Source organism: Lonchura striata, chromosome 17 (assembly GCF_046129695.1).
Source record: "Lonchura striata isolate bLonStr1 chromosome 17, bLonStr1.mat, whole genome shotgun sequence".
In the NCBI taxonomy this organism is placed as follows: Eukaryota; Metazoa; Chordata; class Aves; order Passeriformes; family Estrildidae; genus Lonchura; species Lonchura striata.
Genome location: NC_134619.1, coordinates 5,405,507 through 5,433,468, shown reverse-complemented (window position 1 = coordinate 5,433,468; position 27,962 = coordinate 5,405,507). Strand labels below are relative to the sequence as shown.

At 48.1% G+C, this 27,962-nt stretch overlaps 1 protein-coding gene across 1 annotated transcript; it reads right to left on the bottom strand.

Annotated features, from left to right (window-relative positions):
* Positions 1-2: 2 nt before the first annotated feature.
* SLCO4A1 (solute carrier organic anion transporter family member 4A1) lies at positions 3-25,757 on the bottom strand. The gene is made up of 12 exons (XM_021553570.3): positions 25,714-25,757; positions 14,490-15,453; positions 13,213-13,303; positions 12,193-12,314; positions 11,148-11,259; positions 6,761-6,915; positions 5,888-6,083; positions 5,173-5,338; positions 4,401-4,573; positions 3,953-4,017; positions 3,310-3,458; positions 3-2,515 (listed from the first exon to the last, which is right to left on the bottom strand). The coding sequence occupies exons 2-12, from the start codon at positions 15,298-15,300 to the stop codon at positions 2,366-2,368; spliced, it is 2,190 nt and encodes a 729-aa protein (XP_021409245.2). The 5' UTR covers positions 15,301-15,453; positions 25,714-25,757; the 3' UTR covers positions 3-2,365.
* Positions 25,758-27,962: the final 2,205 nt, after the last annotated feature.

Here is a 27,962-nt window from a genome sequence, read left to right as displayed (position 1 = left end):
GCACCTGTGAAAGAGTGGTTATATTTCTATGCTTTTATGGCAATATAATACTTCATATCAGACTGGGAAACATACTTCCAAATATTTTAAATGACCTGTACACCTAAACAGCCTAAACAGGGATGCCATGCTGCTGTTTACTAAAATCCTTGAATTACCAGTCCCACAGCAACATAATAAATGCCCAGAATCCCAGGAGCTTTTGTTTAGCTCTGGAAACAACACACTCAGGTAAAGCTCATTTTATAAACACTAAAATTGCATTGCAATATCCATATATATATATATATATATATATATATATATATACACATACATACATATATATATATATATAAAGAAAAACTTAAAACTTTCATAAATACATCATAGATAAAATAAGCTCCCAAAATACATTCATGCATTTCCCCATCTAAGATCCCTGCTTGTACCCCAAGTGTTCCACTTGCTGGGAAGGGCACGGCCAGGAGACAGGCTCGTGTTTGCAGGTGGCTCCAAACCCAGGTGAAGGTGTTGGGGCAGTGTTGGGGTTAAATCCTGCATCAATGGGTCTAGTCCTGCCCCCCTAGAAAAACAGGGTTCTCCTGCACACTGTGCCCCATCAAAGCTGCACCAGCTGTCCTTCCACAACAGCCAAAAGCCACCATCCATCTTGCCCTGATCACTTTTAGTTTTTCCAGCAGTTACTAGAGATAGAAACAAAATCATAGAATGGTTTGGGTTAAAGATAATTTTGGTTCAATGCCCTGCTGTGGGCAGAGACATCTTCAGATAGACAGGTTTGCTCAAAACCCCACCCAAGCTGGCACTGAGCACTTCCAGGGATGGGGCAGGGCGTGCACAGTCTGTCCCAGCACTCGACAGGGGCTGGGAAAAAAGGGCTTTGGAAGCAGGGAGGTCACCCTCTGGCTTTGGTGGAAGGGGATCTGTGAATGGAAGAAGCTGCTTTCCTCCACTGACCTGAATATCAACTACACTCCCAGCAGCACCATCCCTGCCTGCAACAGGAACACTCTGAGAGCCAGTCCTTTGCTAATGAAGGAAGCAAATGCCCATCCTCTGTCCATTTGTGAAAGCATAAATGCACAAAAGATACAGAAACATCTACAAAGTAATTGTGAGCTGGCACGAAGGAAGTGCCAGTGATGCAGGTCTGTCCTGTGAACATGGAACCAGGCAGGGTCCAGGGGCTCCCTCTGCCTCCCCTGGGCATGCAGCTGGACCATGTAGCTGTGCAAACGCCGGCACACCAAGCACTGGCCTGGCCTCATCTGCACTGAGAGGGAAGCCAGACCCACACAAGCCCCAATTCCACTTCTGCCCCTCAGAAAGGGTCTGATCAATATTGCAAGAGCACATTCAAAGCTCATTTTGGGAATGCTGCCCTCTCTCCTTGCAAGCAGTTACAAGCCAGCATCCCCTTCCCACAAGGCAGACCCATCCCTCAGGCTACTGGTCTAGAGACAAACTAAATTCACTCCAACCTTTCTGTTCACCCAAACCCACTGTCTTTACAGAACAACCCAAGATAAACATTGCATAGCTCTGCATCTCACCTCTTCCCACGCCCAGCAAACAGCAAGAAGTTCAAGTTTTGCACAGTACATTACAAAAGGTGTCGCTTTTAAACAACACAAATAAAAAAACCGAAGTGTCACCACGGTGTAAGCCCTGCAATGAGTGAGGCAGTGAGTGTACAGTGCTTGGCAGCTCTGGGAATGGCTGCCTGTAGTGTACTGATGGATTTGCTAATCCAATCTCCTCTCCCAGTAAGAGGAACTTGCATAATGAGAGAAGCTGCTCCTCAACAGAGCAGTGTGCTGATTCTGTGTGCCATGGGAAGGAGGAGGACACTGCCAGGGCTGTCTGCTTTGCATGCAGCAGTTCAAGGGCCAGCTGACCCCTTTGCAGTGCAGACTGCAGAACGGCAGTGCTCCTCCCCAGCTTGGAAATCCCAACAGGAGGTTTGCTACAGTTGGCTTTACAATTGAGATATTCAATACAATTAGCCCAGATCCTCTGGTGGTTTAAACCCCACATGCTCCATTGGAGTTACCAGTGATTACTTCCACGAGTGGAGAACGTGGTCCTGGCTTGTCACAGACACAGAATAAAGCTACAGTAGCCCTTTCTTTAAATAAAATTAAATAACTGCACGTGGCACCAGTACACAACTTTAAATGTGCTTCTGCTGTTAAGAAAATAGCAAAGCACACCAGCGGTTACTTAAATTATTTATCTTCAACTAAAAAAAAAGAATAAAAATTTAAAATATTACTGTTGATTTAAAAACCCCTTGGGATGCTGCATAATGGTATCTCATGGTATTTCTGAGGCTGAAAAAGTCACTTGCATGTGGGCAGCACTATATATCCTCTTCAGCTGGCAGTGAAGTCTTGTGCTCCTGGAGGTCACTGGTGCCATTTTCGGATGCATCCAAGCTGCCTGGAGCTGACTCTGCAGGTGGGGGTTTGTAGAGTAAACAGGCCACTATAAAGAAGGTTGTCCCGAGGACCTGCAGGCATGGAGACACCCCGTTATTGTCTGCTCTCCCCCAAAACCAGGAGCCCACCCCACATCTGCCATGAACTTTGCTGACCAAGCTTTGGGGAGGAGGAGATGTTGGCCAGCCTGGGAAGCAGAGCAGCACACAGAGCTAGAGGGGGTAAAAATCTGAATTTAGCCAGCCCCATAGCAATGGGAATTTGGAAAAGTTCAGCCCCACACAGACACCTGGAGCACAGTGCTGCATGAGCCAACACTGCCTCAGCCTTTTGCTGGAAACCTTCTGAAAACCTCTTTATCACAGCAGCTGCTAAACACTGCTGTCTAGGGCAAGTGCTTGTTTGAAAGCAGTTAAAATGATGTTTTTCTGCTAATAAATAAAGCCCATAGCTCTAAGCTCTCTTATTTTTTAGCAGTGACTGGGGAATTGTTATTTACAGCCTGTCCACAATGCCATCCCTCACTCTCACTAATATACTGCACTTGGATATTTTACTCCATTTCCAGCAAAAATCACTTTGGTTGCTGTTGGAAGGAGGTATTTCATATAGTGCAATAGAAGTTGTAATCCTAGAAAATAATGGGAATTTAACAGAATGATGGTGTCTGGAGCACCATTACCTGATGAGAAACAAACGGTGCTTTTGCCTTCCCTGAGAAATTTCTTGTATGAAAATGTAATTTTGTCTGGGGGTGGGCCAGATCAGGGCAACCTAATTTTTAAAAATTCTTTCCCGGAGCAAAACGTTATGTCCTAAAAACCTGGCTGCTTTACCAGGGAGTGGAGCTAAGCAGCAGCATCACCTTGTAGACCAGTCCAGCGACGAGGGTGTATCGGCTCATGGCTGAGTTCTGGTAAACGTAGCAGGAGCCCTGCTCACCACACTGGTCCTGCCAGAGCAGGCAGGATTTATCAACCATGGAGCCAAAGGCAATGGGGCCAGGGATGCCTCCTGTGGGCACAGAGAAGGCACCTTCAGTTTGGCAGCACCTTGCAGAAAAGCAACAAGTTCTGGTGATATCATGATTAAGAGAACTCATCCTGCAGCATCCAGAGCCACCAGGTATCAAAAATATGCTGGATTTCAAGATCTGGGAGTGCAGCAGGTCTTTTGGGCATCCTGACCTACATGTTGCACAAGAGCCAAAAGACACTCACAGGAGCTTCAACATCTCTGCTCCTTTTCCTCAAAATTAGGGCACATTGGTAGGACATTGAGCCTCTGTCAGCAGTGACGTGTTACAGGACCTTGCATCAAGTTTGCAAATCACATGCAAAGGAATTGCTGGATGACAGCAAAAGAAAGCAAGCATCCTCCTTTTCAGCAGTGTGTGTCCTACTCCCTTCTTCTCCAACCAGAGTGTGTTTTACTCTTGGTGACAGCTTGGCACACGCCTCCCAGAACCACCAGACCATTGTGGTGTGCAAATTCCCTCTGCTCCATACCTAAGGTTCGTACCACAATCCACTGGATCCCGAGTGCAAAGGACCTTTGCCTATCAGAGACACACCTGGGGAAGAAAAGGTTTTGCTTAAAAATGCTGCCAGGCTGCACCTCCTCCCTGCTTCCCAACTCCAGGTCCTCAAGCCCAGCACACCTGGGGCATCCAGCACACCTGGGACCTCCATCCCTCTGGAGATTTAGGATCACCCCAGTGCAATGTCTCTCCACCCCTGATGTAAATGTGTGTATCCCACGTCAGAGGACAAAGCTCCCAATGCTGAAATTTCCCAGCTGGACTGGGACAGGAACTAGTCCTGATGTCTCCAGGCTGCCACTAACTCAGTGGTTCCCATCACACCTTCCCATGCCTGATCCAGCAGGATGAAGCAGGCAGGAGGATGTTGAGGCTTCTTGCAGTGCTGGCAGAGGACGAGGCCATCCAATGCTTACCTGAGAGTGGCAGTCAGGGCAGGAATGCTGCTCAGGAAGGTGAAGAGGATGACCACGAACATGAAGCACAGGAGTAAAGGCTTTTTGGCACAGGAGGAGGTGCATTTCCCTGCCTCTGCTTTGCCAGAGCCAGAGAGGAGGCCTTTGTCAACACAGCTACACTCTTGGTAGACCTGGGAAAGAAAGGCTGGTGGGGGCTCTGCCGAGGAGAGCGTGGTGACAGTCAAAGCTTCAAAAATGAGAAATTCAGGAAGGGCAGAAAGCAGCTGGTTAGACTCCCAGAATGAAGTAGAAATCAAGCTGCTTTTTTGACACATTTCTGTTTCCAAACAGGTCAATCAAGCAAGGGAAGTTAACTGTACCAGGCAGCTGAGTATCACCTCTACCCTCCCTAAGCCTTTGCCTGACTCCATGAGCAACATGCTGGAAGGATGAGGAAGTGCATCATGCTCATTCAAGACCCAAAATGAGCACTAGGAGAGAAATCAGAGGCTTACCAAGCTCCCTGCCTGCCTGGGTGATTTTCCATGGATTTCAGCACAGTTTGACCCAGAATGAGGCAAAGACAATTGGACATAAGGAGAGAAGCAAAGCAGGGTGACCTCAGAGTACCTTCTGCCTTCATCTCACGTGGTACCTGAGAGCATCCACCCTGCCCTGGCTGGTTTTACATGATTTACAGCAAAGCTCAAACCTTTTGCAGAGCCAGCCAAATCACTCCAGAGATGTGCCACCACCCTGTTCATGCACATGCTCGTGACTTTAGACCTACCTTCTTGCCATTCCTGAGGTTTGCAGACACACTTCTGCAGCCAGCATGGCAGGGGGAGTAGTACATGATGCCATCAGTGCCACAGACAGGGCTATAGGTGTCCTGCAAACAGCCACACTGGGCATTGCAGGCTGCTGTCAGGTTGAGGTGCCCACCTGGCAAAGCACTGAGGGAAACACAGGAGCAGTCAGTGAGCAGCACTTTACAGGAGGAAAAGGGGAGAGGAAGGGACAGTGGTAGTTGTGACAGACCACCAAGGAGCATAAAGCCAGGTTTGGGAAGGCTTTCATCCCACCAAATTTTAAACATGTCCTGGAGCTGTCTCTCCCACAGCCACCAAGGGAGTTTAAGTGACTGGCTCTTAGGGTGACACTTCCATTCAGAGAGGAGATTCCCACTTTTGGTCCAGTTTATCCCACTGGATAGAGATGAGGGCTGCTGCAAAGGCAGCTGAAGTGTGGAGTATTTCTCACTCTGGTGCTGCTGATCTTCCCTCCCTTACTAACTGGGGAGCCTCTTCCATAAACTTCATCTCACTGCAAAACTTAGGACATCTATTTTCTGTGTCTCACCCTCTGCCTGTAGGACTGATCAGACACCAACTTTCACCCCCAAAACATGCACACATGACTGCCACCAGCACTGTGTGTTTGAGTTATCCTGCTCTGAGCAGAGCCCCTCAGGACAGACAGGCACACAGGGTGGCTGTTGTTACCTTCCATCATACATCTGGGTTACTCCTGCCATGGGCATGTTAGGGCAGTGGATAAAAAAAATGAATATGGCCAGCAGACTTGACACTGTGCAAAACAAACACAACTTGATGATTCCTGAGCAGCGCAGTTTAAATTTATTCACGAGGAATCCTCCCAGGAATGTGCCTCCCCCTCCGGCTGGCACGACCAGATAACCTGAAAAAGAAGAGGAAAAAACTCACAAGTGAGTTTAGAAATGTCAGCAAGGAGTTTTCAGGTTTAAATACATTAATTGCAGTATGTTTTGCATATAAATGACTCCTTGCTTTCTGTGTGGCTTCTTGGGGGGAGCTCAGTGGTTGTTGCTGTAGTGGGGAGTCCTCTCTAACAGCTCGGGTAATGTGGCATGAGCCTGTAAAGGCAACTTTCCCTACCCAGAGATCTTAAAAGTGACTCTTTGAGGAGCACATCATGAGTGCTGATGCTTGCTGGACACCATCCCTTGGTCTGTGTTACAGCACTTGGGTGAGGCTCTTCCCAGTTTCTGGATACTGACAAAATATCCCCTCGAGCTCTGACACCCCTCCTAGAGGAAACCTTTGGCCAGTGTTTCCTGAGGATGCTCTAGGAGGAGTTACAATTATTTTGCCTTCCTCTAGAGGGTAACAGATGGCTACAGAAGTGACACATTTCCTCCTGATGTCAGTAGATGCAGCTCTGGAAATGCACAGGGTGTAGGTGTGCTGATAGGAAATGATCCCATCTAACAGCTGAAGGGGATAACCAGTCCATAATTAAACTGCAAAGCATCTGTCTCCATTCTAAACAAGCTAAAAGTGCTCTTCTATTTGTTGGCAAAATAGGAAAACATTGCAAAATCATGCTTTCCTTACCAAAAAAGGTGGCAGCTTCAGAGGCACTTAAACTAAACTGAGACTCCAGGAATTTGGGTCCAAACGTGGACATCCCTGCAATCAGGGTGGCTTCAGTTGCTCCTGCTAAGCAGAGGAAGATGAAGGTGGGGTTCTTCAGAAGTAGCAGCACTGACCTGGGAAGGACAAATATATTGGAATTGAATCACTGATTTCAGGCACATTTTGATTTCAGGTCTTCTAAGTCAGAAGGATCACATGTAAGATGAGGCAGCATCCCATCATCCTGCAACTCTTTGAAAGGAAAAACACCAAAAGGAAGCTAATTGGGGTTTGAGGGAGCTTTACCAGTCAGCGACACAGAGTGTATGTGTGTGATGGAGCTCACACTAAGGGCACCCACAACTTCTACATGGATGATCTCAGCAGTACTGAGAGGACATTACTCCCCACCAAATCTCCATTATTTCCAAGTTTTATTAGTGCCTGTTGGCAGGTATCTTGGGAATCCCCCCTCAACCAGGAGCAAATTTGTGCTACATCCTCACATACACACGTTACTTGTGCACCCACACTCTCAGAACAATAACAACCTCTGATAACCATAGCTGTTTGGAACTCAGGGGAAATACCAAGCAAGCCTTTCTATATGGAAGAAACACCTCCAAGACACCTGAAAAACAGAAAGCAATCTTTCTGCCACAGCCTAAGCCCAGTTTTACTTGAAGCTTAACGTATAAATTTAGTAACTCCATTTAACTTTGACCCACTGGGATTTAGGAAAGAGCTGCAGATATGCCTGAGAAATTGCCATGTGTCATTTATATGCAGATCCAGCAACAATTCCATCCCTGAGATGCAGAAAAGGCCCTCAGGCACAAGGAATGGTCTCAATTATCTCTCACTATCTCGGATATTGGACTGAGAGGACTGACATTGCTTTGCAGGGGATGTTTTGTAACCAGCTTCAAATTCTGCCCCATGACTTCCCCCTAGCCAAGCCCAGGCCAGTGCCATGGGTTATCCCATTTCTGGGATGGGCACAAATCCTGCAAGAGCAATACCATGGGATGCTCACTGAGCAGAAAGGCACAGTCACCACCTCCTGCTCTGGTGGAAATGTGAAATCACAGAAAAGCTGCCTTGGTACAAGCAAGGGAGAGACGTGCTGAGGCTCAGAGTCAGATTTATGCAACTTTACTCACATGAACTAGAGAATTTCATTATACCAAAAGAACAAAGAAGCTGAAAGACAGAAATACCACACATTCCTACACTTTGATTACAGGGGGCTTTACACTGCCTAGCTCTTGGGATTAGTTTAATGTACTATTTTATTTTCCAGATCTTTTTGACTGTGCTTAATTTAGAAGCATAAAGCCTAATATTTTAGTGAGAAAATGCTTGTAGAGCTGGTAGCTGAGGGAGAAAATGGACGGTGCCTTCACCTTTTTACAGAGAAGAGTTACTCCCTGGCATTAGTGTGACTTTGTACCCTCTGCCCAAAAGTTACAGGCTGCACTTGCAAGTAGAAATAGGCAAAGGAACTCCTTTCAGCGCTAAGAATAAGGATTTACTTACTTAATTTAATCTGTCTGAAGACAGAAGATGTAGTTGTGAGAAGCTATGGCACACAAAACCTTACCAAAGACGGCATAAATGGTTTTATTACATCAATAGGACTTTGAACACACCCAGAAATCACCTAACTGCTGAATAGCCTTGGCAGTGCTCAGCTGTTGCAGCCAAAGGGATTTCAGGAGCCCCAGCACTGCAGAAAAGGATCCCACCACCCAAAAAAGCTGACCCTCCAAGGCTTTACTGATACAGGCACATACAGGAACTCTTTCTCACATAATGGTTCTCTGAGTAGGTCGGTGCCACCTGCATGATCAGAGCCTGCTCCTGTGAGCACAGTGTGCCCAGAACACCCCAGATAAATGGATATTTCTGCAATATCACAGCATGGGAATGGGGGCTTTTCCAGCACAAAATGACACCCACTGCCACCAGCATCCACAGGACAGAGGGCACCATGTGCATCCCACAGGAACATAAACCAACCTCCCTTTGTTTCATTTCATGGCTTTTCCAAGTCCCACCCTGCACCTAATCAGGAGTGATCAGTGAAATATTGACCACAGCTGCTCATGCTGAAGATCAGGGCTTGCCAGGTCTGGGGGTGATCCTCACAAACTCCACCCTGCAGCTTGCAGGGACAAAGCCTCCTCTTGGTACAGCTCTACATGCCTTCCCTTTGGGTCCCTCTGCTCTGACAGGAGGGGTTACTCCATGAGAGCAATCATATGGAAGCAGAGAAAGGAAAATGCTGTTTTATCAGGCCTTTTCAACCCAAGAGTTAATACAGAAGTGTCTCCAGGGCAGAGGATTAGGCTGTATGGGCTGCATTCCTGTAAGCTCCTGCTCTCAGGCAGCACTGTGCACACAGCAACTCATGAACCTCATTTAGAAAGGGCCTGATGGCATGGAACAGTATTTTATTTATCAGTATTTCTGCTTATCTTTGTGAGACTGTTACTGCCTGTACTGTGAAAAATTGTGTGACACACAGCCCCTGACCACCACAAAAGGAACAGGGAGTGTCCTTTGGCCTCATCCTCCAGCCTGGCCCACGTGTCCCCAGGAGCTGCCTGCACAGATGGGATCTCCTCTTTAATGCAAGTTTCCAGAGCAGAAAGCTTTGAAGGCACTTCCCTTTCATTAATCAAAACCAGGGACCACAAAAGTCTGTTGGGTTCCTGCTTTCAAACCACACTGAGGTCTGGACTGGTCTGAATTGCTTGATACAAGTTCCCTTTGGGTATTTGTGATTCAGGTGTGAAAGATGCTCCTGGAGGAGGATTGTCTCTATTCCTGCTGTCAGACAGCAGAAACAGTGGGAGCTTTGTTCCAGACAAGCAAGAAAAGCAACAGCCACTGAGATTCATTCCTCTCTGCTGCCCTGTTTGTGTTGGTTTTAGTCACAGACTTATCGTTATTTAAATGCAGGTTTTGAATTCAATTTCCGTGAGGAAAACGAGCCATGACCTCGGAAAATGGCACCCAGTCAAGAATGCCATTTAATAACAGCATTGAAATCTGTTCAATGTAATATTCCCCATAAAACTGCCTTAACCCCTGGTAAACTTCCTACGAAGTCTCCAAGAATTTCAGATGGGTGTGAGCTGACACAATACACTTGACTGGCTCTGAAAATTCCTGTTCTGAGCACCTGCTTCCATCCTCCTCTGCCAGCACAACAAAGACCACAGCTAATGCTCAGGAGTGATTGCTGGCAGCAGCCTGGGGTTTAGCAACATCTTTGCAGGGAGCAGCCATCACACATGGATAGAATCTCCTCCTTAAAAACAGGCATGGGAGAAATAATTAAAAAAAAAAAAAAAAAAAAAAAAAATGGAGGATCTCCTTACTGACTGCAAGCTCCAAAAGGAATCAATATCCAGGTATCTCTGCAACATCCAGAGCCTCCATGCCAGCTAACTCCAAGCAAGAAATAAAGCAGCACCTTTCCCCCTGCCCTCCATTTCAATACAACTCAACACATTAAAAAAAACCAAACCATAAAATATTTCAAAATCCATAACAAAAATACATGGTTAAAAATCACATTTTATTTTGGCTTCTGCTTTGTTCCCATCACAGAGCCGAGCAGCAGCTCAAGATTAAGCAAGTTGCTGTGTCACTGCCTTGCTGGAGAGATAAGAAGTAGTAATAGATAAAATGTGGCTGGAAGATGTGAAGGCAAAAGAAAAAAAAAAGGAAACCAAGAATAAAAGAGAAAAGGAACTGAAAGTTACAGTGTGGTATATTTTGTTCCCTGGGTTTAGAATGGAGCTGTGAGGATCACAGGGCCTGTTTCATCTTGTTTCTCATTAAAAATGACAAACCAGGGATCTAACCCAAGTAAAAATAGAGGAAAGGAATAAAGCCCCAAGGGGCTGGGGAGGAGGAGCTGTTGGAAACATGCAACTGGGCCAGGTGAGGCCAGGCAGAAGCAGACAGGCAGAAATAATGCTGCTGGGGAGAGGGAGGGAGCTGGAATGCCTGGGCATCTCCCATCTCCTAAAGCTTGGCATCAAGCCACTCTCAGCAAAACTCAGTGTGTGGCACAGGACTGCAGGTGGACACGAGCTTCTGAAAACCCAGATGGGACCAGCCACTTGTGTCCTGCTCCCCTGTGTGATCCTCAGCACCAGCTCTAGCTCAGTCTCCCTGCCAAGAGCTCCCAGACCTGGACAGGATCAGGCACCTCCTCTGCAGGAAAGTGTCACTGCTTGAAGAAGGGCACCTTTGAGCTGCCAGGGCTGGGGAAGCTCAGCTTGGGCTCATTGCTCTCTCTCCCCTCTGCACAGGGCTCCCTCAGCTCTGTGTGGGGTGGTTTTCTCACCGAGGCAGATCTTTCACCGTTTTCCCAAAGTCTGGATCCGAGGCTTTCCTGTGGCTCCCATCCTTCAGCTGATGAGCCTCTGACACCCTCATGACGATGTAGCGCTGGGATCCTGCAAGTGAGAGGCAAAGGGAACGAGGAGATGTCAAGCACAGGGCGTGGATGCTGCTGCAGCCGTGGATTTGCAGGGGGAAAACACAAGGTGACATACTCCCTCCACCAACAGCTGCAAGGGAGAAGCACTAACAGAGGCAGATGGAAAGCCCAAGGGGTGAAATCCATTTAGGAATTACAACTGAAGCACAGGAAGCTGTTCCTTTGCCCCCACATCCCAGCTACACATGTGCAGGAGGATGGAAGCCCAAGTGTGAGAATCCAGGGCTTCCCTCTGGCTGCCCTGGCAGGTCTGGGACCCTGGCAGGGGTCAGGAACCCCCCTGGACAGAGCCCCCAGAGACACTGGCTGTGATCTCTGTCCATGGAAAAGAGTTCAATCTTACAGGATGAATTACCAGCTCTGAGTGTTTGATAGAAGTAATAATTATGTGTGGCATGGGTGCAAAAGTAAAATTTTAGGATTCTAGATTAGGGGTCCAAAGGGGACAAGATGGAGGAAATTGGGTGTGCCTTGTCCTTTTTCTCCTTCTTCATGCCCTCCATGTCTCACTGTGGTGTTGGCATTTTTCTGTTGGTTCAGGCTGGGGACACACTGTCCAACGTAGGTGACAGATATTGGCACGTTATTGTAAATCCAGCCCAGGGAGTTTCTGGTATTGAATGTTTGTCACATCCCACTGAGGGCAGAGCCCCACACGCTGCCCTGCAGGACAGAGCTGGGCAGGGCAGCAGAACATGTGAGAGATAAACAGAATAAACAACCTTGGAACCAGCACAGACCAATTATGGCTTCTGCTTTGGCAGGGGGCAGAAATACAGAGACTTTCTACAATCTTGGGATCATCAATACCACGGATTCCGACACCCAAGGCCTGTGGGATCCCCGTCAGTCCCAGCCCCAAAGCCCGAGCCCAGGAGGAGCCCCGTACCTGGGAGGCGCTGGGGGTAGCCCAGGATGGGGATGGAGATGAGGAGGGAGGCAGCCCCGGCGCCCAGGAAGCCGATCCACCATGCCCCCACCCACAGCGTGTTCTCGGGGGCCATGTCGGTCCTGTGGGGAGCGAAGCAAAGGGACACAAGGGAGAGAGGAGATGGTTGGAGATGGAGCGGGGCAGCTCCGTGGGCCTCTCCCTGAGGCTGGCAGGGCTGGGGGGTCATAGGGTGACAGCAAAGGACACTGAGTGATCTGGTGGAGATGCCATGCCCACCATCCCTCACAGCACTGCCTCACCAGAGCACAACATAAGCCCAGGAAACCACACCATTTCAGTCTCATTTCATCTCAGGTTTGCACATTCACCTCACTGCTGCTTTTCAGCTCTGCTTTGAGGGTTGCCAAAGAGGTTGCTCCACCCCAAAAACACCCTTTGCAAGAAAACTGGTGGAAATAACTCATTTCTTCCCCTGCAAACCCATTCCCCCTTTTTAATCCATTTATCTGGTCTAGTAAATGGTGTCCCTGCCTAAGGCAGAGGGGTTGGAACCAGATGGTCATTAAAGTCCCTTCCAACCCAAAGCATTCTGTGATTCTGTGATCTACCAAAGAGCCTGTAAAGAATGAACAAATCACAAATATTACAAAGCAAAGAGGGACTGAGCATCCTGGTGGGATGACCGGGATGGCGAGCAGCACTGCTGGGAGCACTACCTCATCAGGGAACTCATTCAAAAAATTCACCTGCTGCTCGCAGCCTCATTAGCACAGGCAGTGCAGCGTGAGGAAGGATTTAAGCTGACAGGTTTGTCAGCAATTTCCCTTCAGCAGCAGCGCTAATCCAAACCACCCTTCCAGCCTCCCTGCCTGCAGACACACCACCCAACACCCCAGGCACACTTCCACCCAGCCACCAGCTCATTGCTCCAGATCATTGGCATTATTTTTTTCTACCCCAAAGGAAACACAGAGCAGAAAGGGAAAGGAACAAGATTTTTTTTTTTTGACGACTTACTCTCTGCCAATTTCAGTATAAATATTTAGAAACATTCCTCCTACCAGATAACCCGCTGCAGGCCCAAGGATTGCAGCAGTGTAGAAAACAGCTGAAAGGGAAAACAAGTCGTGTTAGACAACGTCAGCCAGGGATCCCCAGCCCAATTCCCTCCTGGATGCAGGATGCTCAGCCTCTGGCTGCCTTGTGTCCCTCCCCCTAAACCACCAAGACACAAACCCAGATTGTTCCAACAAGTTTTCCTCTCATGCTTCTATTCCAGGGAAGTTTTTTCATCCAACCTGGGAAGTTTTATAGTGTGGGGCAGGCAAAATTGGTTCAGAATTAAACCATATTCAGCAGGGATGCAGCTGATCCCACTGCCACATTATTGCCACAGTAATGAGCAGCAGGATTCTCTCCCCACTGACAACATAAAATATCTACACTAAATACAGCACCAGTGGCACTTATTTCAGTTTGCTGTTTAAACCATGGAACATGGAAGGATGAACTTGCTGATGATCTCCTTGTGATCTCCTTCCCACACTACACAGCCTTCTGCTAAGTGTGGGCAGACTGACACATTTTGAAATTGCTAAAGGATCACCCTTTTGGCACTTTCACCAACAGGACTGTAAGTGTTTGGCAGCTGCTGAGTGGCCAGTGATACAGGGGAGTGAGCTGAGCCTGTTCTCTTGGCTGTGCTGTGCACCAGCAGTAGCTGAGCAGCCCAATGACCATCCCTGCTGTGCTGAGGCCTGAAGGGATGATGATCTAAAGATTTAGATTAGATATAAATTATGGTGATAAAACACTGGCACAGGCTGCCCAAACCAGTGGCGGATGTTCCATCCCTTGGCACATTCAAGGTCAGCCTGGATGGGTCTCTGAGCTCCCTGATCAAGTTGAGGGTGTCCCTTCTCATTGGACTAGGTGACCTTTAAAGGTCCTTTTGCCCAAATCAAGCTGTGATTCTATGCCCCCTTGCACAGATGGGGCTATGGCCTCACGGCTGTCTGCCAGTGATGCTAATGCCACATGGGCTGGCCCCACACCAGGAGCAGGAGGCACTCCGGGAGGAAAAACACCCAGCCGAGCTCACACTTTTCCTCCTGGTAAATAACCAAAACCTCCCCAACAGCTGCCACATCCCTCTGAGTTCCACCTCGCCCCTCAACAGGAACAAGAGGCTGAGCAGTGTCGGGCGAGGTGCTCCCAGTTTGGGCTGGGGACCACGACCTCTCCCTCCCATCACCCTGCAGATAAGGGCTGGAGCTGTCCCCAGCCCCACTCACCAATGTACACGGGGGAGTAGTTGGTCTTGACGTTTTCATCTAAGTAGGTGACGCCGAGCGTGTAGAGCGGCGTGGCTCCCATCCCGTGCAGGAACTGCCCCAGCATGAAGACAAACCTGTAGCCAGAGAGGCTGGAGGCAGCCTGGGAGCAGGCCAGGCTCTGGTTCCCCCCGCAGACGCCCACCTGGGCGGCCGAGCGCGCCTCGTAGCGCCCCGTGGTGAAGTGGGGCAGGGCGAAGAGCAGGGAGCCCAAGCCCATGAGCAGCACGCCCCAGCCCAGCCAGCGGGGCTTGTGGCCATTGCCCCCGAAGTAGCTGACGAAGGTCAGGCAGACGCAGGCCGCGATGTCGTAGGAGCTGGCGATCAGCCCGCTCTGGTAACTGCGCAGGTCAAAGCGGCGCTCGATGGAGGTGATGACGGTGTTGATGAAGCCGTTGACGGTCATGCCCTGCAGGAAGGAGGCCACGCAGAGGAAGAACAAGACCCCTTTGGATGTGTTGCAGAGCTGCAAGCAGCCGGGGGTGAAGCCCCCCCAGCCGCAGGCCAGTTCCTCTCCATCAGCAGACACGTATTTGATCCCCTCCTCGAGCGGCGTCTCCTCCTGGGCCGTGCAGAGGGGCTGGGCACAGGAGCCCGAGGGGCTGGGAGCCCCCGAGGATGCGGTGCCATTGCTCAGGGGGGTGCTGCAGCCATCCACCCTGCTCGCTGCATCCCGGCCGGCCTCGCCGGGACGAGGGCACGGGCAGGAGAAGTCGAGGGGCTGAGTGAAACAAAAGCCATTTTCTCTGGTGGAGTTCTGGGGCATTGCCATGAACGGGAATGCGGAGTCCAGCGGCAGACTGAGGTGGGCTGGTGGCCAGGGTGGCTTTGTGGGGCAGCGAGGACCAGCCTGTCCAGAAGATGCAACTTTCAGCACTTACTTCAGTAGGGAGATGGTGAAAGTCTGAGCCAAGACCATTCTGATCTGTGCAAAGAGAATTTTTACACGCCTTTATATGAAACCATGCTCAAACCCCGCAAATATTATTTTTCCCCTTTTTTTTTTATTTTTTAGTTAGTATAAGCATTTCTCTGTGCAGTTCACCTGGTCACGTGCCTTCCACCATGGGATGTGTTGGTACCTCAGGTGTCAGGGCATCACCAACATTACAGAAAAGAACAAAACATTCAAGAGCCTTAAAGAAAAGCAACTCTAAGGCAGTGTTTCCATTGACTGAAGCCCCTTATCCCTCCCCTGATAAAGACCTGGTGAAACCCCCACAGCCTCCATCCCCCTTTTTCCCCCTGCAGAGAACAGCCCACACAGCTACAAGATTCCCACTGCTACAAGTCCTTTGGTCTCTCTTTCACACTCTGCCAATAACAGTTTATAATTATCCTGAAAAGTTTCCACAGTCAGATTGATTTTATTCCAAGCCCTCAGATCTGTTTACAACTATTCAGTAAAATCCTTTCTATAACTAATTAGACTACATGCCATTTCAGAGCAGGCTGGAGGGCAGAGGCAGCTGACTCTAACCTGATTACCAATGCAGACTGCCTTCTTTCACCCTGTTCCTGTGCATTGCACCAGCTGACCCTGCCAGCAACCAAGAGTATTTTTCCTTAAATGCCTTGGCTCAATGATAAATGATGAAAATAAGGTTCTCCCTTGAATACTGGTCTTAAATATGAAAAAAAAAAAAAAGCTAAGCAAGAACTTTTTAATTAGAGAGCATCCTCAAAGCATCCTGTATTTCTCAATAATTTTGCCAATATCTGTTCAAGAGGTTTCCACAAAAATGCTCCCCCTGAGATGACACTCATCAGCATAGAAGAGGGAAAAAGGGCATTTTTTTCCCTGATAAAATGAACTGTGTTCAGATGACTGTAACCTGGGAATATTGCAGCCTTTGGTGGAGACTTTAATGCTTACCTGTGTGTCACTGTAAAAAAATTATTGACATTTGCTAAATAGATGTGCTTCTCTGCACCAGCAGGTCTCGCAGGCACTGGGGCAGGACTTGGCAGAAAGTGATGCTCAGAGCACCACCAAGGTGCTGCTCCTACCCCAGAAGGGCAGGGGACAGCCCACATGTGCTACCAAATTTTAACATTCATGTCAGGAGCACTACAACAGCTACAACACGTCTGGTCCTTAAAGTAGGTTAAACAAATGAGGTCCAGCTTTCACTTGCAAATAACTTTATCTTAATTGCCCTGTCTGGGGAGTACTGTTCATGGACTATTTCCTATTTCAAGGTCCAGATTCCAGCACAGATTTGATGAAAGGGCAGGGCAGGTTGAGCCTGGTGGGCAGGAGGGGACTGCTTTGCAGCTCCACACTGGACTCCTCCAGGTAACTTCTACCTTAGCTGGCTGAGTACAGCAGGTAACTGTGATCTGAAAAGTGTAAATGCAAAAACTGACTGCAGGGGTTGAAATTTTGCTGCAGAGACAGACTGTTGTAATGTGTTGGCACAAAAAAAATGATGCCTTGGTGCAAGGCTCTATTTTTTCCACTTTTTTTGCCTCTCCAGTGTTCTTATGACTCTTACAGATCTAAATCTGTGTCTCATCTTTGGATGCAGTATTGGAAGCAATAAATCAGCCTGCTTTAGCACTCTGTTAAAGTCAGGAGTGATTATGAGGTGCTGAATCAGGCTCTAAGGGGCGGAATGGTTCGTACTCATGTAAATCAAACGCCTCCTTGCACAGCAGCCAGGGCTGCAGCTGCACCCTCCTCCTATCAGACTTGTATCAGCCTCATGTCTGATGTTACACATGACTGCACTTGTAAAGAAGGTTTCTTGGCTGGGGATTGATTTTGCTCTCACTGATTTCAGCAGACAGAAAAAGCACATCTCTGCTATTACCTGATATGCAAGCAGGATCCCTGAGCTCCCCAACTGGCCCAGCTTCACCCTGGAGGAAACACTCCTTTAAACACTGGGATCTCTCCTTTGATACCTCATGAATTTATATCGATATTTTAGTATTTCATGAGTCAGGAAAGAGATTACAGCTCTTCATCAAAGGTTTTATTTCCTTGGTGGCAGCAGCCTGGGCCATCAGACCCAGGTCACCACAATCATCCCCTCTTCAACTCCTGCCACTGTTAGTGCGAGTTAACTGCAAACAGGGGGAAATATTTCCAAGAAAGCATCCAACCTTTCCTCCAAGAAGCAGATGTGTCCCCACACCCAGAAGCCTTCTCAGCCCCAACACCTCCCTCCTGTACACGTCCCAGTGGGCCTGGGCTAATGACTCGTGCCCAGGTGCTGTGGGCAGGGAGCCCACTCCTGCTCTGTGCTGCCTCCCGAGCTGCTTGGCATCTCTTGAAGTATTTATAAACTGCCTGTGACACGTTCACTGTGGGTATCAGCTTTCACAGGAGCCATATGCCACTTCAGAGGACAAAATATAATCTTCAGGGGGAAAAAATCCAAGCAACTTCATGCACTTCCTAATCATTCATATTCTTCTGAGCCATCCATTTACTGCCTCCCATTCATCTCTGTTTTTAATGACTCAGCGGGTGATTTCTTGCTTACACTGAATCAGTCCCAATGCTATTATCTCTCTGCCATAGATTTCTTCATTTTGCTGCAAGATTTCTACTTTTTTTTCCCACTGTACAGCTGGTTCCAAAGTGCCAACATTATCGAGTCAACACAGCAGAAGGAGCAAGGCAATGAAAGCATATGATTTGTATTTCCTGATGAAATCTGTAAAGACTTTCCCCCCACCACCATAATATTTAGTATTAAATCAACAGTAAAACTTACAAGCTTTTCATCAGGTGATCATTTAAAAAGTCACAGGACCAATTAAAAACATTTTGTATTTCTGCCAAGGACTGCGATGAGATTAATGTTGCAAATTAACTCATAACTGACATGTAAAATAATCTCATTTGCTGAAACATGCCCAATAATAGTTAATCTTCCCTTTCACATTATGCTTTTTTGACTTTTATATGGTATTATTGTGGCAAATAACATCTATACATAACTTCAGCTTTCCACAGCTGAGCACAGTTTATGAGTAGACTTAGCATTTTTTTCAATTCTATTGCATACATGGAGATATTTCCTAATGAACAGGGGTAAGGGGAAAAAAAATGATCAGGATGTGTACTGCAAACAGGAGAGAAGCAGCCCCAGGCAATGCTTGGTGGCTGTGATGGGTCTCTTTTATTTTCCTCTGGGTCTCCTCAATTTTTATTTTCCTCGATGTGTGAGTGAGCCTGGACTTACTGATCAAGTACTTAGAAGCTGGGAAAGTCCACATCCAAGTGCCAAGCTCATATTACTGCAGCAAGGGATAAATTCATCTGGGTTTGTCCATTTAGCTTCTCATGGTAACACACACTGAATTTTCCTCAGAGAGTTTGGCTTCAGAGGATTAGCAGCACTCCTTTCATGGCTGATAAACACCATATGGATCAAGTGCAATCCACTGGCTGCTTTAGGAGTGGGGAAGCCTCCCAAAAGTGAGATAAATCCAGTCCTGTGAACAGGGCTTGTCCTTAGGGCACTGGTTCAGTGCAAGGGAGATAAAAGCAAGAATGGGATGAGTGAGTTGTTCTGAGTAACGCTGAACTGATTTCCTGGCAGCTGGGGAACTTCACCCAGCTCACACCAAGTGTAAAGCTTATATTGTAAGTGCAAACCAAGTGTAAACCCAGCTCACACCAAGTGTAAACCTTATATTTTTAGCCCAGTTTTTAAAAGCATCCCTTTGGATCAGCAGTACAGAGGATGCTGCTATTGTGGGACTGGCACGAGGACCAGACTGGAGCCTTTGGTAAGCAATTCCTGTGGGAACAGCATGGTCCTGCACACATGGAAAAGTTTCAGGAATGAGAAACACACCCAGAGAGCAGCCAGCTGACCATGCTGTGCTCACCACCAGTGCTGCAGGGACAGACAGAGGATGAGAGAGGAACTTCCTAGGAATGGAGGGCAATAGGAATATCCTGACCCACTCCTCATGTCAGAGACCTGCTTTTACATGATTAACCCTACTGGAGTCTGAAACATGGAAGAGAGCAGCAGAAGGTGACTTCAAGTTATCACACGAGCAAAGACATATTTATAATTACATAAATTCCAAATAGTAGAGCTCAGCACTCACAAACCCTTTGTATGTTTTCCAAGTGCTTTCTATTCACTGGGAAATTATTGCAATATACGCAAGAAATCAGGAAGGTGGCTTGGATAATTTTCAATTAGCTGCTTGAAAATGCTTTAAAGATAAATCTAGCCAGATTTTCTGTGTCTATTCACTTGTCCCAGCTTATCTGTGCAAATACAACTGGCTGCAGCTGCCTCAGACCATCTTCAAAAACTTGCAGTGCCAATGTACGGAGCAGATTTAACCCAGACACTGCTTTTTGCCATGGCACAGATTAACCAGACAAAATGGTCTTTTATTCTAATTCCTAACTCCCCCTCCCTAATGTCACTCTTGCTTTAATGTCTTTTTCCTACCCATATATTTGGCCAATGCTGGGAAGGTTTCCGTGCTGGCACGGCACTGTGCTTTCCATCACTGTCACTGCCCACGGAGCTGGGTGTTTCCAGATACATTTTCCCAACCCCTAGCCCTGCATGGTGTTATTTGCCATCATTTGGATTCTTACAACCCATTAAAGAATGCTCTATATTCAGCACACTCTTTCTGCATGAGCTGCTGGTCAGCTCTTCCCAAGAATTACCAGTTAGTTCCTACAGCTGTCTTTTCTTTGTTTCCAAGCAGAAGATGCAGTTAGGCAAATCCTTTATGATGTAAGAAATTAAACAAAATGAGCAAAACCCAAATAAAGAACATGAGACATGTGATTCTCTGGTGCTTCTAAAGATAGAAGCACTGAAATGCAAAAAATGCAACATCCTCTGTTACACAACTCAAGGATGTTGAGAATAGATGTATTTCAGAATAGATGCATTTCATGTTGACACCGTGATTTACAGGCACTTACACTTTTTATGTTTATGGTTTCATCAATATAAAGGTAGAAACAAAAAAGAAAACCAGATGGAATGTTACCATGAAACTACCTAGAATTTCACTTTTTTCTGAGACACAATTGTCTTCCAGCTCCTCTTTCTCTGCACTGTGGGGACTTTCTGGAGAAAATCACGTACCACAAGGTCATTCTGCTCTACCAGCCAAGGACAGACTTCAGCTTGAGCTTCCTATGACAAGTTCTCCAGCTCAGCCCTGTGTTGGTGGATGGATGCCCACTCATTCAAGTCCAACCAGACAACACAAAGCTCAGTGGAGCACAATAGAAGAGCTAAAATCATCACAGAAAAAGAAACTTGCTGTTCATCAGCAACTCCTGCAACACCCACCACTGCAGTGAGCACAGGACACCATGAGATGGGCAGGTGGAAACTCGGAGCCAGGTGGGAACAGGAGAGACACACACACCAAGGATTCAGCTGAGGGAAGGGTATTTCCCCACAAACCCCTTTGTTTTTTCTAGATCAGCAAGTTACAGCTTCCCCAAACAGCCCTGGGAGCACGAGCTCACCGGTGCACACCACTTAGCCTGGATCTTGTTTAACATCCAATGATGCTCCCTAATCCTCTTAGGTATTAGTCTTGAGATTCCTGCCAAGCAGGGGAACAGCAGAGCCTCCCAGACAGCACTTAAATGAACTCACTGCTTGAAATGTGCAATACTTCAAAATGCAGTAGAACTCCAGCTGTTCTGCTTTGGTTAACCTCAGATTAGCGACTTGGAGGTCACTGCGGTGTGCAAAATGCAAAGTTAAATCACCTCCATTTCTGAGTCTCAGGTGACTCCCTAGGAAGCCATTCTGCACTAGGAGTGCAATTTTTGTCTCATAATTACTTGCTTAAAGCTAAGTACCTAATCTGAGTTAGACATTCCTATTGTGTCTCTGTTGCCAACTGCAAGGAGATCATCACGTTGAGGTTACCCACGGCCCTCAAGTCGCAGAATTTCAGAATGGGTTGGGTTGGAAGGGAGCTCAGAGACCATCCAGTTCCTGCCATGGGCACGGACACCTTCCACTATCCCAGGCTGCTCCAAACCCCATCCAACCTGGCTCTGGACACTTCCAGGGATGGGCCAGCCACAGCTTCTCTGGGCAACCTGTGCCAGGATCTCACCACCCTCACAGGGAAGAATTCCTTCCTAATAGCTAACCTAAAACTACTTTCTTTCAGTTTGAAGCTATTCCCACTTGTCCAATCACTCCATGCTCCTGTAAAAATTCCTTCTCCAGCTTCCCTTAGGCTCTGGAAGGGGCTTTAAAATCTCCCCAGAGCCATAGCTTCTCTAGGCTGAACAACCCCAGCTGTCAGAGACTATTCCCAGCAGAAATGCCCCACCCTCAGTCCTCTCCCCTGTCTCCACAAGGATTATTTTGTGTTGCTAAGTCACCCATTATTGCAGATATGATCTGGAGAAGGAACAGGTACATAATCATATTTCTGTTGGATTAGCCGAGGATATTACTCCCAGCTTATTCTGGCCTCATGTTGGCTACCACAACAGAAACAATATTTGATCTAGCACAAAGCCAGATGGTGCAAAATTAACCCATTCAACACAAATCTGATGTGGCACAGGGAATCTGGTCCAGCACTGGCAAAGGCTCACATGGCTGTAAGACTTCTGACATGGCATCTGCAGCCTCTAAGTTTCCTGATACCAAGTACTCCCCATCCACCCCCTAAAGATGACCTAAACAGGAATCACACTTCATTTAATTTCATTTTATTTTAGATAAACAGAATATCAGCTTGCAGATAATTTGCATTTCCTCATGCAATACCCTAGATTTTGACAGACTGTGGTATACTGGGGGATTTCTCTGAAGAGGGCAGATCCCTATTTGTGTCATCAAAAGGAAATTATGAACACTTTCAAAGGGATGACTTCTCTTCAATCTCTGACTCAAAATCCCACAACCAGAAATTAGAGCAACTATGAGGTGAAGGGCAGGAACTCAGGGCCAAGGGGGAATACTTTTTCTTGGATTTTTTTTTTTCAGCCAGATTACAAAATCAAAATAATTTTTAGGGAAAAAAGTGTTTAATCTTGCTTTCTCAACATGAAAATGACTCCCTAACTCCTTGAAACCATCAGCTACACTTAAACAAAGTTTGTTAGCATTTCATTTTTTTCTTGAAGCAACCAAGCCAAGCTCTGGGAGTTCCAGTGACTGAAGATTATTGATGCCATACAGCAATATGCCATTAACAATAGCAGTTAAATTCAGTTTTATTGTAACTCTACATATGTCAGCAGAGTAGCACAAGTGAATAAAGGGGACTTCATTGCTCTATGAATTTCAAGAGCTGCCGGAAAGGCTCAGAACTTTGCTGAATGAGCTGAACCAGAATAAACAGAATATTTCCCAGTGCTAACATATGTCCACTGCTCAAGCTCAATTACAGTCGAGAGGTGGAATGACACTCTTTTTGGCAGCAGCAACATTGCAGAACAGGTTCAGGGGTACTTCTGCCTGAAGAGGGATTTAAGGTTAGAACAACACTGCTCTGCTAATAATAAACACTTCACTGCCTCATCACATGCTCTCCTCTGTACTAGAGAGAGCTCTGACATAAAATCCACTGAAGTTAGTGGCCCTCTCTGAGCACTTGTCTACAACCACTTATCCCATCTACTGAAGTAGGATGGATGCTTTTGTCTGGGATTCAAGAAGCAGATGAAGTCTCTGACCTCTCTGGGAGCATTTTCCCCGGAACGTGCGTGCAGGAACTCTTTGTTCTCCAATCCTGCCGTTCAGCGTCCGCGCTTGCACGCCACCAGGTCACTCAGGGCCAAGATGGAACAAAACTAATTCTGTGGTGGGGAGGTCTAGGAATTAATCAGTTTTGAAAAGGGAAAAGAGAGTGGCTTCAGAAGAAGAAATCTCACAGACCGAGAGGGCTGGAATAGCTGGGCATAGGTGCAGGGACAGCCACGCTGCCACCAACCCTGCAGACAAAGCCCCTGATCCTGCCTGGGGCGTGCTCTGGGCTGCTCCAGTTCCCAAATTCTGCTTCTCTGCACAAGGATAAGCCCCTCACCAGGCCAAAACAATGCAGTTTTTAACTGTGCTGGGGAAGCACAGCACCCTTGCAGGGTGCCAGAGAAACCCAGGCCAATGCAGTTCATTTCACCTGTAACAGCCTGTGCGTGGTTGATAACTCTTACATGTTGCCTTAACACAGTGACATCAATTCATTAAGCACAAAATCCAAAGGGGAACCTTTCCACTGGAATCATACCCAGCATCTCACTAACCCACCAGCAAAAAGCTGCCAACTCTGTCGTGTGGGTGCAGTCTTGCAAAACTTTTCCACCATTCACTGTGATTATGCAAGATACAAATGTCCCAGGCTCTGAATAATCAACTTCCAGGCAACACCTCAAGGAACACACGAGGAAGACAAAAAAACCAAGTGGTAAAGCAGAATGTATGGCATCCTGCATATGAGCACCTTCATCCATGCAAAGTCAGGATTCTGGGCTTGGCACACCCAATTAAAATAAAGAAAAGAAAAATAAGTGCTCAGTGATGCTTTTTGGGGTGGACTGAGCAAAATGAGCAGCATAAAACAGAGCCATGATTGCCTGCTACTGCAGGGTGTAAAGCCCCACATGGGAGAGGGCAGGATCCTCCCCAACACGTTCCATGCTGCAAAGACACACGCAGGAAAAAAGATTAAAATTGCCTGGAGGAGTTTGCAGTCATGAGGCACCGAGCAGCTGGATGCTGATCTCCCTAAGCCGGTGGGTATTTCTTTTGTTAGTGGCTGATCCCATCTTCCCCCTTGCCTGCAAATCTCTAATCTCTGTAAAGGCTTCCAGCGAGTGCTTGCTCAGGTAGTTCCTGGTTTCACCGGCCAAGAATATCCAACCCAATATGGCAGGAGTCACTGCTTCCCAGTCTCATCTCTCATCCCAGGGTCACACTTCGTGTTTCTGCCACTGTCACCGAGCAGCTTTGCCTCATGGGCAGGAGAACTTCAGGGAACATCAGTGGAGTTGCCACTTCCCAGGGTTTCAGGTGGCACTTGTGACACCTGAGCACGCTCATCACTCACCGCAGGGCTCCGATGGAGTCCTGGCAGGGCAGGTGGCTCTGATCTGTCCCCCCAGCCCGCCCCGTGCACCGAGAGTGCTTCAGTTTCCGACCACTTCAGGCAGTTTGCAAATCAGACCTCTTTGCATATAAATAGCTACATTTTTTTTTTCCTTTTCATTATTTGACTAACCCGCTCCCCCCAGAGCTTCATCCTTTCTCACGTTTACAAGAACTCTGATACACTTTTCTGAAGATCTCCTTTGTGTTCATTTCTGCCTCAAATGATATTTTAATGTGTGTTTTTACAACCAAGTGGCACTACAGGAAGTAGAAGCCCAGAAATATATATAAATATATGTATAAAGAGGTGCCAGGCAGGGATAACTTCAGGTTTGCAGTGTGTTGCCTGGTAAAATCAAGCAGCCTATAAAACGGTAATAAAATGTTAATGCAACAAACTCATGTGATTAAGGTCCATTTGTGCTTTTTAGGCTCTCAGAGCTGAAAAACATGGTTTTATTACAGCAGCTTTTGATTTGTATCATCTGAACAAATGGGTTATAAAAGTAATATAGGGCAAGTTACTGAAGTGCTCCGATTCCACCCAGCATCCTGCCCACTACTAACTTCAGTTCTGCTCCTGTGAAACGGATTAATTTATCATTAACGTAACTTCTTTTTTTTCCTGTTGTAAGCATCCTGCCATGCCACTTTACTACCCTTCCTTACTTTTAAAGGAAATCAGCATCTTTTAAATTTTCTATAGCAAGACACGTCACGCTACAAAGAAAACCCCAAACCGCAGCGATTCAGTCCGAACACAGTTCCAGGCGGCAACCCAACCTCGCAGCATCCTCGCAGACCATCGCAAAGCCGAAAACCTCAATCACTTGTGCTATTTCGGTGACATCCACCGGGCTGTTCCCACCACGGACCCCTCGCCGTGGCCACCAGAAGCCCCCAGCGCGGGGCTGAGCCCCGGGCGATCCCCCCGTGAGCCCCGCATCCCCCGCGCCCATCCCCGCGCCCCCGGGGCTCCCCCGCAGCCGCGCGGGCACCGCCCGGCCGGTCCTGCTGAGCCTGCCGAGGCTCTCCCGGGCATCCCCCGGTGCCGCATCCCTCCCCGCAGCCGCTCGATGCCCGCTGCGGTGCCCGGTGCCCGGTACCTGCCGCCGCCGCCGCCGCCCGCGCTCCGCCGCCTGCGCTCCGGGCTCGGCGCGGGGCCGGTGCGGGGCCGGGGCCGGGGCCGGGCGGGCGGCCCCTGACGGACGGACACCTCCTCCAATCGTCGGGGCCGCCGCCGCCCGCCGGGCCAATCGCGGGGAAACTGAGGCCGAAGTGAAAGCGGGGAAAGGCAGAGGATGCGGGCGAAGGGAGGGACGGGAGGGATGCGGGCAGAGGGATGGGGATGGCAGCAGAGGAGGAAGGGCGAGGAGAGGGTTCTGTGTCTGGGGCAAGAGAAGGAGGAGAGGGATGGGGGAGCGACAAGAAGGGGGTGAGGAGAGAGCAGGGATTCGGCATCGCATCAAGCCCTGCCTATTCCCGGCCCCCCGCGCACCTGCAGCCTCGCAGCCCCCAGGCTCAGGCTGCCCACCCTCGCCCGGGGCTATCCCAGCCTCCCTGCACCCCTGGCAGGCTCTTGGAGAAATTCTGGGATGCATCCCTGCCCCGAACCGAGGGGGAAACCGTGCTGGAGGAGCTGCATCTGCATCTGTGGTGGCAGAGAGCAACGACAGGAGTTTGCTCTTTGCTCCAGCTGTTGCTGGAGCTGAGCTGGTGTGGAAGGGGAAGTGGAGGAGCAGGTGCAGGGGCATTACTGAAGCCGGGACACAAACACGGCTATCGTGGCACTATCTGCGTGGCACAATAACCTCCTGGTAGGCTGGATACGACTGAGCTAATGATTGCAGAGGACTCACATCTCCTCTGGAATTGAGGGAGCTGAGCAGGAAAGCTGTAGGACACCCCAAACCCCCTGTATTTGCATTAGCATTTGTGTTTGGGAGCTTTTCTTTGCTTTTTGGGGACTCGTCATCACCGTGGTTGGTTTGAGGCACAGAGGTGGCTCTTGAGCATTTTCACAGAAGAGTCTCTTGATCAGAACTCACGCCTGAGCACTCCACACCCTCCAGTACATAAACCACCTGGGCAGGAAGAGTCCCAGCAGATGTGACGTGCACGTGTGAGGCTCTGACCATGCAGCTCCACATGCCCACCCATGCAGCCTTTTCATCCCTTTTTGCATTTCTTCCAAGAGCTGTTCCACATCACTTGGGGATTTGGCTTGGTTCTGCAGGCTCACAGATAAATAATTCAGGCCCTGCTTGCTTAGCTCCTGAAGTGCAATCAGCACTCCATTTCCCGGAGTGCACAGGAGAACATGGGTAATGGAAAAGCCCAGCTAACACTGAATGAGGCAGAGAGGAGGGCAAAGCGTGGGCAGGTATCTGCCATCCAGCTGCCATGCCCAGCCCTGCCATCCCCTGTGTGCAGTGCAGGAGCAGCAGTGCCCAAGGACAGCAAGGAGCCAAGAGCTGGGGCAGAGGCTGAGGCAGAAGCAGACCCAGCAGCTCATCAAAGCCCATCTTACTCTGTTATGATGTGCTGTTCATATCACTGCCTCCTCCTCATCCTCTGTGGCTCCAAGATGGAGCTGGAAGATGCTGCCTCTTTGTGCTGTTCTTGCTTCCCTTGGAGCTGGAGGTAGATGAGGTCCTTGTGGGGTTTGGTTGAATTGGGAGCTGCTGAATCTGCCTTTAAAGTAAAATTAAGTGTGGGAGAGCCAGTTGTTACAACAGGCTGTGGCCAGGAAAACTAGGAAACCTTTGCTCCATGTAGACAAACTGATATTGCTTTATTATATACAAATATTTCCTGCACAACAAAGCTGGGGTATTGTTCTAGCTGGTGCTGTGCATCACTGATGAATAAGGCCCTGTTTCAAACCGTTTTTATTCTAAATAAACAGGGTCAAAGGACAAAAAGTGCAACGGTGCAGCAGTGCATCCTGGCCATTCGAGCTGGGGAATGGCCCCACATTTCCTGTTCCAGGGTGCAGAGCTGAGTGAATCATTGGCTCTGGCTGCAGGGGGATGCATCCTGCTCCTCAGCTCAGCTCAGCTCAGCTCAGCTCAGCTCAGTTCACTTCTCCACATGTATTTTGGTCTATTCTGCCTTGGCTGAAGTTGTCCTCAGAGGTGCAAAGTAATATTTTTACTTAGTTTTTAGCAATTTTTTTTTTTTTTGTTCAGCATCTTGAAGTAGGTTAGCTCTTGTGTGAGGAAGATGTAAAGATAAGGAACTTGTGCTGTGGATTTGCATGAGCTAATAACAACTGTGATAAGGTAACCAAGGGGGAAGGTGTGGCAAGGCAGGACAGAGGTCTAGTACTAAAATCTTCAAGAGATGCTAGTCA